The sequence below is a fragment of the Sinohyriopsis cumingii genome, chromosome 1 (genome assembly GCF_028554795.1).
Source record: "Sinohyriopsis cumingii isolate HCF-2022 chromosome 1, ASM2855479v2, whole genome shotgun sequence".
In the NCBI taxonomy this organism is placed as follows: domain Eukaryota; kingdom Metazoa; phylum Mollusca; class Bivalvia; order Unionida; family Unionidae; genus Sinohyriopsis; species Sinohyriopsis cumingii.
The window spans coordinates 55,937,490-55,952,046 of record NC_142961.1 but is presented as its reverse complement, the minus strand read 5'-3'; the positions used below and the strand labels follow the sequence as shown (position 1 = coordinate 55,952,046).

Below are 14,557 nucleotides of genomic sequence, written 5' to 3'. Positions count from 1 at the left end.
AAAATTGTAGTGATATGGCTGGAACATTGTTACAGCTACGTTAAAAATCCAAATCACACACACGCATACACACGCCCCTGTTTGTACGTTGAAACATTTTACTCGAGTCATTCGTGTAGACCAACAAATAGGTCTCCGCAATGGAGACAGCTGTCAGAAAAAAAGCGGAGACCTACTTGTTGGTCTAGTCATTCGTGGTGATCTCTTGTTTCGAAGATCCTATTTTCCAGCAGCATTGCTGTAAACGGTGTTGTTACCAGATCATCCAAATTGTTTGTCTTTCTGCTTGGCTGATAACACACACACACACACACACACACACACACACACACACACATAACTTTTAAAGAAAAAACACCAACAAAAAAAACCACAGCATCTTTCCCCAACCTCCATATTATTTTGGATGAGTTTGATAATACTAGAGATCATTGTAAAGTGAAAACCTGACACACCAAGAACATTTATCAATTTCTGTTGGGGGGGGGGGGAGAGGTAGTGATGTCATCATGAAGTGCTGCTCTTGTTGTTCCTGTTTTTATCAAACTGGTCTACTAAAAAATGGTCCGAGTAAGTTATGTGTCTTCGGAAAGAAATCAAACAGGGATTTTTTATTATTTAAAAAGTGTTGTTGGATTGATTTTGTACAATTTTGTACATGATTTTGCCATTCAAAAATGTTACCCCAAACAATTGAAAAAAATGAGCAGTTTCGGTAAAATTCATTCGATTTACCTTTTAAATTCTACCAAATTCGACTTAATGGAAAATTAATATATATGTGAAATAGAGCTGGTGGTATGTATTCGACATGTGTGACAGAAAACCTGTTCAGGTTATTTTAAAGATAGGACGTATGTTTATGTTTAAACCATGAATACTGTTGGTACTGTCGACATATTTCTTCTTCTAAGTTATACTACATAGGTAGATCTTCGTCAGATTCATGTTTACGGGGGACAGCCTGCGCCATCTACAGAACTAAAAAAAATTTCGTAACTTTTCAAATCTGAAAGTTTGATTTCGAGTATCTATGCAAGAAATTATGTTTTACATGAACTTCATGGATCAGAAGTTGTGTTCTTTGTTGAACAATAATGTCACACAGTTTTATTCGTATCACAGTTTAGAGTTGTTGTTGTTGTGAGGTTTAACGCCATTTTTCAGCACACAATAGGCTATACATGGCGGCCAGTATTAATGGTGGAGGAAGAACCCGGGAAAAACCAGGAAAGAACCACCGACCCACGAGAAGCTACTGGCAAGCTTTCTCACATATCCACATTAGCCGAATCCGAGACTCGAACCCACGTAGACAGAGGTGAGATGGCAGTGATCCGTAACGGAGAGCGCTTTAGACCACTTGGCCACTCGGGGCCCCCCACAGTTTAGAGTAATGATCCTTTAAAATTAAAATTAGTTTTATAAAAGATTGTACAGTTCACAGAATACTGATTAGTTTTCAAATACACTATCAGTAACAATAACAACAGCAATAAATAATAATAATAATAATAAGAACAACAACGAAGAACACCAACAAGAACAACAATGACATGACGATGATATTGATGATAGAGTACTGGCATAATATTACACTTACAAATGTTTCTTTATTTCTCATATAGGTATATTCTACTTTAATAGATAAAAGACCATTCAGCAAAATACTACTATTTTGATATAATGATGACTCTTGGTAACACTGGCTCATAAATAATAATAGTAATACAGAGATAGGTTATAATCATCACCTTAAATAATAATAATGATAATAATACATGGGTTATCATCACCATGAATAATAATAATAATAATAATAATAAAACAAATAAATAAATAATTCTGGCAGCAGATGTGCTAAAAAGCATTAACCCTACAAAATTTGGCCAGATTTGGTGCAGTAGATAGGAGAAGACATGAAAAATGCATTTACCTCTTGATGCTCTGGAAATTACGAGGTTCCTAGGAAAAATACCAAACTTTAACTTTAGTAAACATAGTTCTGAGCAATATTTCCAACAAAGTTTGAAAAAAAAATATGCCTATTTATTTTTGGGAATGTCAAAAGAAAAATACTTCTCACTGGTAGCTGTGGAAGCCAAACAGATGTTAGGAAAATCACAAAAACACGACTTTGGTTAAATATGGTGTAGTGAAACTACATGCAGAGTTTAATTAAAATTAGCCAAGCAACAGATGTACAAATATGATGCAACATCTCCTGAGAAACACTTTTTTATGTAGGATGAAAAACTAAGAAGTTTTGAAGTAGATGTCAAATTCTAACAGACACATGATTGTCAATGTTCAATGCATGCAGGGTCATACCATATTCTTACATGGCCTTTGGCCTGGTAAGCTGAAAGATGTGTATGGTCTATTATCTGTTGTCAGATTATTACATTCTGCACCATCTTTCCCTTGCCAGTTCTTACATTCCTTCATACAATGTATAATCCAACTGGATGACTTTTTGTAAAAAGGTTGCCTGGCTAATGTGGAAATTTTGTAAACCCACTGATGAACACTGTGCAGAGGCTTGACTGATGACTACTCTGCAGAAGCTTGACCTATGACTATTATACAATGTATAACCCAGTTGGAAGACTTTTGTAAAAAGGCTGCTTGGCTATTGGGGAATTTCGGCAAACCCACCGATGAACACTGTGCAGAGGCTTGACTGATTACTATGCAGAAGCTTGAATGATGACCACTATGCAGATGCTTGACTGGAGTGATGACTATTGTGCAGAAGCTTGACTGATGACTACTATGCAGAGGCTAGATTTTACTATTATGCAGATTTGAACTAATGACTATTATGCAGAGGCTTGACTGATGACTACTATGCAGAAACTTGACCTATGACTACTATACAGAAGCTTGACTGATGACTATTATGCAGAAGCTTGACTAATTAATAATATGCCAAGGCTTGACTGATGACTACTGTACAGAGACTGAACTGATGACTACTATGCAGCAGCTTGACTGTACTTGAATATTACAAAAATAACGAAGACATTGAATGTGCAAAATCTCCATCATTTCTCACACTTATAATTCAAAGATTGTTCATGGACTAAATCCGTATGTCTCTGAATGACTCCACCAAGAAGTGATCACTGTCAAATTTCATCACACCATGTTCATATATAATAGACAAAAAAGTCTTATAATTTAGAGTGATATCAGTACAGACCATTTCTATTGCCTTGTAAAAAAGACTGCAACTGTATGCATACTTGTCGGTTTTTGGATTGTGTTTTCAAACTCATAAATCTTTGAACATGGAGAATGACTAAAATGGTAAAGAAGGATGAGTAGACAAAAAGATAAATACATTTCTCAAGTATCTATATCTATCTTCAAGATTTATAATTCATCATTTTTTTAATTCATGTATTTTCATTAAAATCTACCATTTCTGCACTTAGAGTCCCTTTTGGGATGCATACTTATTATGGTGATTCTTTCATTTATTCAATGAAATATACGTGTAGAAATGTTTCAACATATTCCTTTGTTTGGTGCTGATTTTGTTGATGATGGTGTAGGGGAACACCATAAATATGTTCAAGTCATAATAAAGAAGCTAGTAGTGATATAGGAACGGCAACTTTCCAGCTAAGAAATTCTAGCCAACTTCCACCCCTCCCCATTTTTTTTTTACAGACAATATCCCATCCCAACTAAAAACATTGTTATAGGTAATATTCTAACCTCAATCCCATGAACAAATTGATAGCCTTCCCTGACCACTGTACATACATACATACATACATACATACATAAAATTTCAGTGCTCAAAGAAAAAATATTTAGACAGGCCCCAGGCTGGCAGATACCAGTATTTCACAAATGAAGTCAATATAATATGTTTTATCATTAGGTAATTCAGTCAAAAGGACAACACTTAGTCATTGTAAACTGTTTAAAACTTTATTCAAAAGTACCATGTAGCCAATGAACTTGACTGCACGTATAAGGTCAGCAGTGAAACAGTAGGTCTTTACAGTATATCACTCATTGACAGCATTTACAAGCTGATGTACGCACTGAAAATTCAAAGCAAATTTTGATTGTATTGAAGATTAATAATATTATCCATGGTAAGTTTTGTTTATATATCATGGAACATAATAATTATTTGTTAATTGGATTAATATGCATTGAATCTTTGTTACTACATGATGCCCACAAACTGCATTTTAGTTTTATCGAATATTAGCTGTGATTTTGTGATTTTTGTATTTTGCTACAACCACAAAATATTTTCATAAAAACTATAAACACTGAAATGTACTTCAGACTGATCAAATAAACTTCTTCCAAATAAAACCCCTCATATCCAGAGCATTTAATTTCCAAGCAATATGCTTTGCATTAAACTATCCTTTTCCAGGATGTTAAATAAATAAAACAGTCTATAATAAACGCAAGTTCAAGTCTCACAGTAAACATTATAAAGCATAAAATACAAAATATTATTAACATCATCCTATGCATTGTTACACAGTTTAATGCATTTAATACAAACAGCACAACTGAAAGCTGTCATTCTTGTGCCAGTATACTTGAATGTTTTTATGTACATGTCTGTGATTTTTATCCATACCTATCTCTAACAATTTCAAGTATTGTCACCATTATGCTAATAACTTTCTCCATTTAAAAAAATAAATGTCTATGTAAACTTTATATTAATCCATATATGCAACACAAGATTTCTGATTCAACTGGCACTTCTGTGACAACTTGGATAATTCATCTCTCATGGGAACAATATAGGGAAAGTATTAAAGAAAAATGAAAACATTTTACAAAGATAAATTTATTACTTTATGGCATCATGTACCATTCCTTGTAAGACATCTACTGTGGGGTGGAGGTAGTACATAAATTATCGAGGTTATCAGTGGCAGCAACTTCCTGAATAGTGTGGCCCGACTTCATATTTTGTGGTATTTGCTTGATGCAGGCTTGTTTCTTTTTCTGTTTTTTTGGGTAAATCTCATGCCTGTCAAAAATATTAAGGGAAATGATTATAATCAGATATCATTCCATATTAGACAATTCTGTAAAAAGTATTTGTATTTTCCTGATTTGCACCCATGAATATTATACTTTTTGTTGCAACAAGCATGAAACTTTTGTGATTTGGTTTGGATTTTTTTAAACATAGCTTTAACAATGTTTCAGTCATATCGCTATAATGTCTGCAGTGTGACAGTTCAGAGTGATGTAGAGATGAAGCATCATGTCCCACCCATATCATCCTGACACCATGCCAACCAGTCCAATAATTCAAGCTGTGATTAAAGTATTTGCAAATATAATTTATACTTGTGAAAATGTATGTGTTTAGCAAATAAAGACCCTATTATTATTGTTATTATTATAATTATTATTCGATAGTGGGAAAATTGATGACATTCGTAGTTTGCTTCTTTAGAAGTTATGCTCATTCATCCAAGAAAAGAAAGAATCAAAGAAAATAGATTGATTATTCTTAAGCAATAATTACAATTTATAGTTATTGTAAGTAATCTCAGTAATTGGAAAGAGCAGTTATCATATTTTTGGGTATTTAAAAAAAAAAATCTTTAAACCATATAATTTTTTCATGAATACAATTTAAAACTCCAATGAAGGACATGTTCAAGCAGAGATTAAAAAGTAAGGTGTAAACGTAAATGCTTTATCAAATTTACAATACCATGTACACATCTGTAGGTAAGCAGAGTGTACAAAAAGGTGAAACAAGAATCTAAATAATTTCTGTATCAAATGATTCTTATCTCATATTTTAGAAAATTAAACTCCATTTTATTTTTGTTGTTCATAAAATGTTTTTCAAGATTTAGTTCTAGAAGCTCATTTATTGCATTTTCAGATTTTTTGCTTCCAGTTTTCTTAAGATAATTATTTTACAAAGTAAGGACAATATTTTAAATCATTTTATCCTGCAAAACAATTGCTACAGAATTTTCACTTAGCAATTTGTACTTAATAAATTGCCATTTATTTATATCTTTAAAATCAATATATTGCTCCAGTGATTTAAAATTATCACCTATAATTTGTTCCAATACAGTGTATTACTATTTTCTGTAGTCCTTCTTGAATTCGTGATGTTCACTATTGTAGGTATTTCTAAGATTCATTGTCCAATATATATATCTAATGGACAATTACAAAATAAACAGATTGCCTTTAAGATTTGATAAAACAGGTTTATAAAACAGATAGTTTGATGAAATAGGCAGTATGTTTTTAGTTTAGCTTGTAAAACAACCAAATTTCTTTAAAAAAGTTTTCTGGTTAAATGTTAGGTTTTTTGCTTTTTTTAAGTAATCAATTCCAACTTCAAATTTCAGATACAACAAGAGTACCATGATATGCCCATCATTGTAAACTTTTCCCTCCCAATAACCTTGACCTTAGAGCTAGGGACTTGACTGTTGTATGCTAAGGAGTGGACCTGGCTAAAATTTCATTGAAATATCGGTATAGAATGTTGATTGATAGCCTACATATAAAAATAGGTCATTCGATTACATTGTCCCTTGATGTGACCTTGCCCTTGTAAGTGGGGAGTTCGACTGTATAGGCAATACACTATAGATTTAAAACATAGTGGTGGCACTCTACAGTTTCATATTTTGCATCGGGCTAGAATTTTAAATAAAAAGAAGTTCCCCAGCTTTCCTCACTGGTTATACTGGCTATTTAAAAAAGACCATGTATATTTTAGGTATAGTTCAAAGAACCTTTAATTCCCTTTAGTTTGGTGTATGATTGATGGGTGTAATGTGGGTTATAGAGTATACTGCTTGGCCTTACTCTAGATGTGCAACTTTCAAAAAAGTGCTAGCTCCACTTGGTCATTTTCACTTCCTGAAATTCAGGGGTTACTTATATAAAAAGGAGCTGATAACTTTTTTTTACATTTGCTATATTTGGTAATTCATTCATTGCACTTTCAGATGTTGGTAATGTCTAGTCTGGCAAAATTCATTTTCCCTATTTTAAAAGCTGCTATGGATAGTGTACTTTAGACTAATTCAGGCTGACTTTTTTAGCACAAGGGAGCAGTCATTTTAGTTAGCAGTGTGCTTAGATCATGTACAATTTCCAAAAGTACAATATCCAAAGAAATTTCAGCCACATTACATCAAAATAGCAATGAGATATGCCAACATTCTCTCCACTGTGCATGTTTTAAATACAAAAAACTTCACCTTACATACATCACTCTCTCAAAAGTACATAATAACTGGTGAGCGTCCCCTTAAAGAGAACATAGGTACTATTATTATTGTATGATTTAATTTTGATTGTATGGCTGAAACATTTATTTTGCAAGCATCAAAACAGTCCTTTTCAATAATCCTCCTGTATTTATCCCCACAGAACAGTATTTATTAGTGTCAGGGCCTCTAAGAAGACCAGCCCCACCTCCCCAATGAAAAGTGAGGTATTTTAAAATTGCACATTACATAGCAACCAATGTTATGCTGAAAGACAGGAACACGAAACTAGCCAGAATTATTCCTAAGATGTCAACAATAAATTTTACAGTTTGAAAAGGGATGGAACAGATGAGGTTCTTAAAGGTCAAAGGTCAAAGTGTAAAATATTTGCTTATTGTTTAATATGGAAGAAGTGAATCTTCTCTTTCATCATTTTTTTAAAATATTTATTGCAAATAAATGAAAAGAAACATTTTCACTATATATTTCTTTTACTTAATGCAACAGTTTTAAATTTAAGTTGACTCTATTCCTATATTCTAAGACTTCTAATTTCCCCATAATTAAGGTCACTACTCACACAAACATGCCTCATGGCAAATTATGTAAGCAAGAGCAAAATTAACATAATTAGCTTATTTTTATGCTTGACATCAATATTAATGTACCATTTTATTCAAAACATCATACATAATGATATTTAAATAAGAAAAATAATTGCATACATTTTTATATTTCTTTTAAGGTGGCGGTCTACAGTTTCATATTTTGCATAGAATTAGAATTTTAAATAAAAACAAGTTCCCCGGCTTTCCTCACTGGTTATACTGGCTATTTAAAAAAGACCACATGTGTCTTTGGTATAGTTGAAAGAACCTTTAATTCCCTTTATTTTGGTGCCCCAGTAAGGTTTCTTTAAAATATCTTCAGTGGTTCAAAAGTTTTACTAATGGATATGGAGAGATGTCTTATATATACATTCCATGGTTGTGACCTTGGGGTCAGGCGGCTTTTAAGTATGTGATACACTGTCAAGCCATGATATATAAACTTGTATTCCAGACAAAGATACCAGTCATGGAATTACTTTCTCCCTTACCATTTTGTTAAGACAGGGCACAGCTATCGTAGCCTACACACTGTCTATACATGATAACTAAGTGACAAAAGTATCATCAAAAATCTTCAAAGGTGCATTAAAGTCTGGACAAGGATACAATCCCAGATTAGTATTTTAACTTGCCTGACCTTGACCTTGAGGCAGGGTGTGTGGCTCTGGTACATAATACACCAGTTAGTCATGATATATATAATTCAGCAAAGTTTCATTAAAAATATCCACAGTGGCTGAAAGGTCTTACTCCAGACAAGAATACACGTGACAGAATTACATTTTTCCATGTAGTAACCATGTACTTTGTGCAGCGGGCATTTTCTTTGGTAATCAACACATGATCTTGTCAACAGAAACTATAAATTCGTTTATTTCTGAGTTTCAATTCTTGTGGTTTTCTAAGAAATGAAATTTGCATATAAGTACAAAATCTACAATAACTGGTACCCAACAAAAATAGTGAATTCACATTCTGTTTGGGAAAAGCTTCATGAAAATCTCACCAATCCATGAAACAATATTGAGCTGGAGGAGCAAATACTAACAGACAGATGGACGGACAATACCATAACATAATTCACCTGCTTGTTTGCATATACAGCACAGACACAGTCATCAAATTATAGTTGGTAGCTCTTTTATTTGCATATACAGCACAGGAACAGTCATCGATCCAATTATAGTGGGTAACTCTTGTTTGTATCTACAGCACAGGTGCGGTCATTGATCCAATTATAATGGGTAATTCATTTGTTTGTATATACAGCACTGGAACAGTCATTGATCCCATTTTAGTGGGTAATTCTTTTGTTTGCATATACATCACAGGAACAGTCATCGATCCATTTATAATGGGTAACTCTTGTTTGTATCTACAGCACAGGTGCAATCATCGATCCAGTTATAGTGGGTAACTCTTTTGTTTGTGCATACAGCACTGGTACAGCCATCAATCCAGTTATAATGGGTAATTTTTTTGTTTGTATATACATCACAGGAACAGTCATCGATTCAATTTTTGTGGGTAATTCTTTTGTTTGCATGTACATCACAGGAACAGCAATTCCAATTTTTGTGGGTAATTATTTTGTTTGCATATAGAGCACTGGTACAGTCACTGATCCAATTATAGTGGGTAATTCTTTTGTCTATGTATACATCACAGGAACAGTTATCGATCCAAAGATAGTGGGTAATTCTTTTGTTTGCATATAGAGCACAGGAACAGTCATTAATCTGATTATAGTGGGTAATTCTTTTGTTTGTATATACAGCACTGGTACAGTCATTAATCTGATTATAGTGGGTAATTCTTTTGTTTGCATATAGAGCACAGGAACAGTCATTAATCTGATTATAGTGTGTAATTCTTTTGTTTGTTATATACAGCACTGGTACAGTCATTAATCTGATTATATTGAGTAATTTTTTTGTTTGTATATGCATCACATGAACAGTCATCGATCCAATTTTTGTGGGTAATTCTTTTGTTTGCATGTACATCACAGGAACAGTCATCGATCCAATTTTAGTGGGTAATTCTTTTTTGTTTGTATATGCATCACAGGAACAGTCATCAATCCAATTTTTGTGGGTAATTCTTTTGTTTGCATGTACATCACAGGAACAGTCATCGATCCAATTTTAGTGGGTAATTCTTTTTTGTTTGTATATACATCACAGGAACAGTCATCAATCCAATTATAGTGGGTAATTCTTTTGTTTGTATATACAACACAGTTACAGCCATTGATCCAATTTTAATTTGCAACTCGTTAGTTTGAAGCTGCTGCATACTTATTTGCATAATTTTGTTTCATAAATTGTAATTTTAATATTTGTTTCCATAAAATGTACCCTATCATAATTATTAAACATACATATTATTGTGAAGAGCAGTTTACTCCAGTATAACACGATCCCATCTATAACACAGTACACAGATAAGGCTTCCCTTAAACAATTTATAGTAGTGAACCATAATGTCTTGACAACATCTCATTTGTCACCTAAGATTCATTAACATCCAGCTAACAATAATTATAATTTTCCTCACCAAACGTCTGCAAGACAATAGTAGTAGTGAATTGGTCGTGGCATCCCATTGAAGTTTGAGGCAAGAACTGTGGTGTATGAGCCCATGAATGGGAAATAGAGCCAGTCTCCAATATTCAGCTCTGGAAGATGAATCTTTTCCTTGATGCAGTCCTGGTTATCACAGGTTGGACCCCACAGACTACATTCATATTTCAGGCTCATGTCTTGTTCCTGTAGGCAACAGAAATACATTTTTAGCAAGTTTTAATTTGCAACACACATTCTGTGTCGCTGAATCTTTTTGCTTGGTCCATTTGTATATTTTTATTAATTTTATATTTACCTTTTTCTTATCAAATTTTAAACTTCAGTTGCTCATTTAAAGAATCTATTACATTTAACATAATAATAAAAATCATGATTGCAACAGGCCACATTGTTTTGGTTACACATAATTTTACAAACCGAGGTATAGCATTTACCTTAACATATCTGTTGCTTTATCACATGATAAGGACCAATTTTATTGCCAACAGTGCTTTAAATGTGCATTTATCTGTTAGTAAAAGATACTGCAATATTCTCAGAAATAAATATTTTTTTTAAAACTAGTATCCAGGATACTGATGTAAACAATAAAACAGCAGTGGAAAGAAGAGAAAAGAGGGAGTATGCTATTGTCCAGTGTTTGTACAAATTTTGAACTAACAATGCTCCAACATTTAATGTAACTTTAGTTAACCAGGACTTAGAGGAGTGCTACATAGGTGATTACAACTAAAGTTAAAGCACAGTGTGTAATTATATTATTACAATACACAGATACCAGTGTTATATGTTGCAATTTAAAGTAAGGGCAAGATGCACATCCAGGGGAAATAACTCCTACAAATCATGACATGTACTGCTGAAAAGCCAACTGATTCAGCATCTTGTCAAAATAATGGTGCACAATAAAATTTATTGAAATTTAGCAATCATTAAAAAAATATATGATTTGGAGACCAAAACAGGGTAGACAGGCATTCAGGTGTGATGTTCAAAACCAGAATCTTTTAACGTTTTTTCAAAAAAAGCTGCATGCAAATTATTTTTTTTTGCTATTTTTTTTCTCAATCCAGCCAGTTCTGGTACAGTAATATTGCAGAAACCAAGGTTAGGAGGACAGGCAGTCGGGTTTAGGGACTCCTGTAAAAGAAAATGAGGAGTGCTGGAAACTGAATTCTCTTGACCTCTAATTTCATTCCATGCTAAGTGCAATTATGTTAAACTTCTGCTGTAAAATGCTAGAGTTGCAAAAATTTTATACTCAAGAAATAGACAAAGTACTGACTCATACATGCTGGACCATTCACTGGCTCATCACGTAACCAATTCTATCTCATGGGATCCCATGGCACTTGCAGGGGAAATAAAATTAGTATAAAGATGCATGCTAAATTTGGTCAAAACATAACAACCCTTGATAATGTCCAGCTGTGGAAACAAAGTCAGGAGGACGGGTAAGCAGGGGGCCATAACTCCACAAATCATTTAGAGGAGTTATAGTTCCTGTTGACCTGTCCTTCTATCTTAAGATGGTAAGATACAAAATTATTTAGATCATTATAATTATAGAACTGAGCACCAAACTTGGTTTAAAATTCAGTAATTTTCAGTGGAGTTAACATTCAGTAATGAATGCTGCTGATGGGGCAAAGAATGATTAAAAATAGGGCTCAGCCAACTTTGTTGAGCAGGGCATTAACAAATAGTCCTTTAAAACTTAACTTGATCATACTTTCAAAACTAATGTAGACAAGCTTGAAAAAATTAGAACTATTTGTGATGGGTGCATTGCATATGACAATATTTACATCAACTTGCTAATGAAGGTTTTAAACAAGGCAACTTTATGGATACAAAAGGGATGTATATATCAATAATGCACCAGAGTTCGATAAAATAATGGTGCAAAATAATGGCAAATGCAACCACGAGTCCAATAATATAAGATACACAGAAAATTGGACTAAAATCCAATGATTATTTGATTGCTTGGCCATTACAGGTCAGCATGGGCCAGAATTTCTCTAAATTATGACTTAAAAGACTACACAAAAAATATTTGGACCCTCAAAAGCAATCAAAGTCTGAACAAACAGCTACAACTCCACCAATTATATTCTTTAAATTAAATGTCGTTGGAGGTATACTATAGACTATATAAAACTTCTCCAAAATCTCACAAAAATAAGCTGCACATCAAATTGATTTGGCATCCATGATTTGCATGTGAAGTTACGATGATGAAACCAGTCTAGGGGAGCAGGATATCAGACGCCATAACTCCTCTGTATCAGAATGTGGAAAGCTGTAAATGGAAATCATCCAAGGTCATATTATTATAAATGACATACCAAATTCAAATCAAACAATCACTGGTAAAGTTATGATACACAAGGAAACAAATCCTTTAGGACAATAGAAAAGCAGTCAACACTGGAAATCCTACTCATTCAAGGTCACCTTAGTGTCAGATCAGGCTGAAATCCGAAAATCCCTAAGAGCGTTATGTTGAAAAAAATTAAACATTGGGGCAGGCAATAAGGTACCATACAAAAACTCCTCTAATGGAAAACACAGCACACTTGAAATGAAACTCATTCTAGGATCTCACCAGTATCAAGCTGCATGCAAAGTTTGGTTAAAATATAACCAATTCTACTCTGTTTAATTGACTGTTGAGCATTGGTCACTTGTTGTAACACCAAAATATAGTATTTGATCCATTCTGGTAAAATTCAGTTCTGTAACATTTCAACTACTTCAGGCTAATCTATGTGTATTTTTGTAAAAACAGTGCTTTGATAAGACTTTATTCAAACAAATTAGGCAATAAATTAGTCATTGATTAGTCCAAAAAGAAGTTATAATCACTCATGGATAACTAATACTAAATCCAATAATCCTTGGTAAAAGATTTGTTACTGATACTATCATTATTACTATGGGCAATAAGGATAAAAAAAATAGGGTAACTATAGAACCAAGATTAGTATGATGGGCAATCAAGGCAAAGACTGGAACACTGATAGTTAATCCATTCATTGTCTCATAGTATGATGGGCAATCAAGGCAAAGAATGGAACACTGATAGTTAATCCATTCAGTGTCTCATTATATGATTGGCAATCAGGGCAAAGCATATAACACTGATAGTTAATCCATTCAGTGTCTCATTGTATGATGGGCAATCAAGGCAAAGAATGTAACACTGATAGTTAATCCATTCAGTGTCTCATTGTATGATGGGCAATCAAGGCAAAGAATGGAACACTGATAGATAATCCATTCAGTGTCTCATAGTATGATGGGCAATCAAGGCAAAGCATGTAACACTGATAGTTAATCCATTCAGTGTCTCATTGTATGATGGGCAATCAAGGCAAAGAATGTAACACTGATAGTTAATCCATTCAGTGCCTCATAGTATGATGGGCAATCAAGGCAAAGCATGTAACACTGATAGTTAATCCATTCAGTGTCTCATTGTATGATGGGCAATCAAGGCAATGAATGGAACACTGATAGTTAATCCATTCAGTGTCTCATTGTATGATGGTCAATCAAGGCAAAGAATGGAATACTGATAGATTAATCCATTCAGTGTCTCATTGTATGATGGACAAACAAGGCAAAGAATGTAACACTGATAGTTAATCCATTCAGTGTCTCATAGTATGATGGGCAATCAAGGCAAAGCATGTAACACTGATAGTTAATCAATTCAGTGTCTCATTGTATGATGGGCAATCAAGGCAAAGAATGGAACACTGATAGTTAATCTATTCAGTGTCTCATTGTATGATGGGCAATCAAGGCAAAGCATGTAACACTGACAGTTAATCCATTCAGTGTCTCACTGAATGATGGGCAATCAAGGCAAAGAATGGAACGCTAATAGTTAATATATTCAGTGTCTCATTGTATGATGGGCAATCAAGGCAAAGCATGTAACACTGATAGTTAATCCATTCAGTGTCTCATTGTATGATGGGCAATCAAGGCAAAGAATGTAACACTGATAGTTAATCCATTCAGTGTCTCATTGTATGATGGGCAAGCAAGGCAAAGAATGGAACACTAATAGTTAATGTATTCAGTG

At 33.6% G+C, this 14,557-nt stretch overlaps 1 protein-coding gene across 7 annotated transcripts in view; it reads right to left on the bottom strand.

Annotated features, from left to right (window-relative positions):
• Positions 1 to 3,926: 3,926 nt before the first annotated feature.
• LOC149806905 (ornithine decarboxylase-like) overlaps positions 3,927 to 14,557 on the bottom strand; it is a 142,233-nt gene continuing 131,602 nt past the window's right edge. For 6 of the 7 annotated variants that reach the window (XM_089959440.1, XM_089959488.1, XM_089959467.1 and 3 more), the window contains 2 exons: positions 10,430 to 10,641; positions 3,927 to 5,023 (listed from right to left, as the gene is read on the bottom strand). In XM_089959440.1, coding sequence (XP_089815566.1) covers positions 4,879 to 5,023; positions 10,430 to 10,641 — 357 coding nt within the window. In that variant the 3' untranslated portion in view covers positions 3,927 to 4,878. Of the gene's footprint in view, positions 5,024 to 10,429; positions 10,642 to 12,638; positions 12,764 to 14,557 lie in introns of those variants that run through there. The other variant, XR_016421262.1, reaches the window with a different exon arrangement.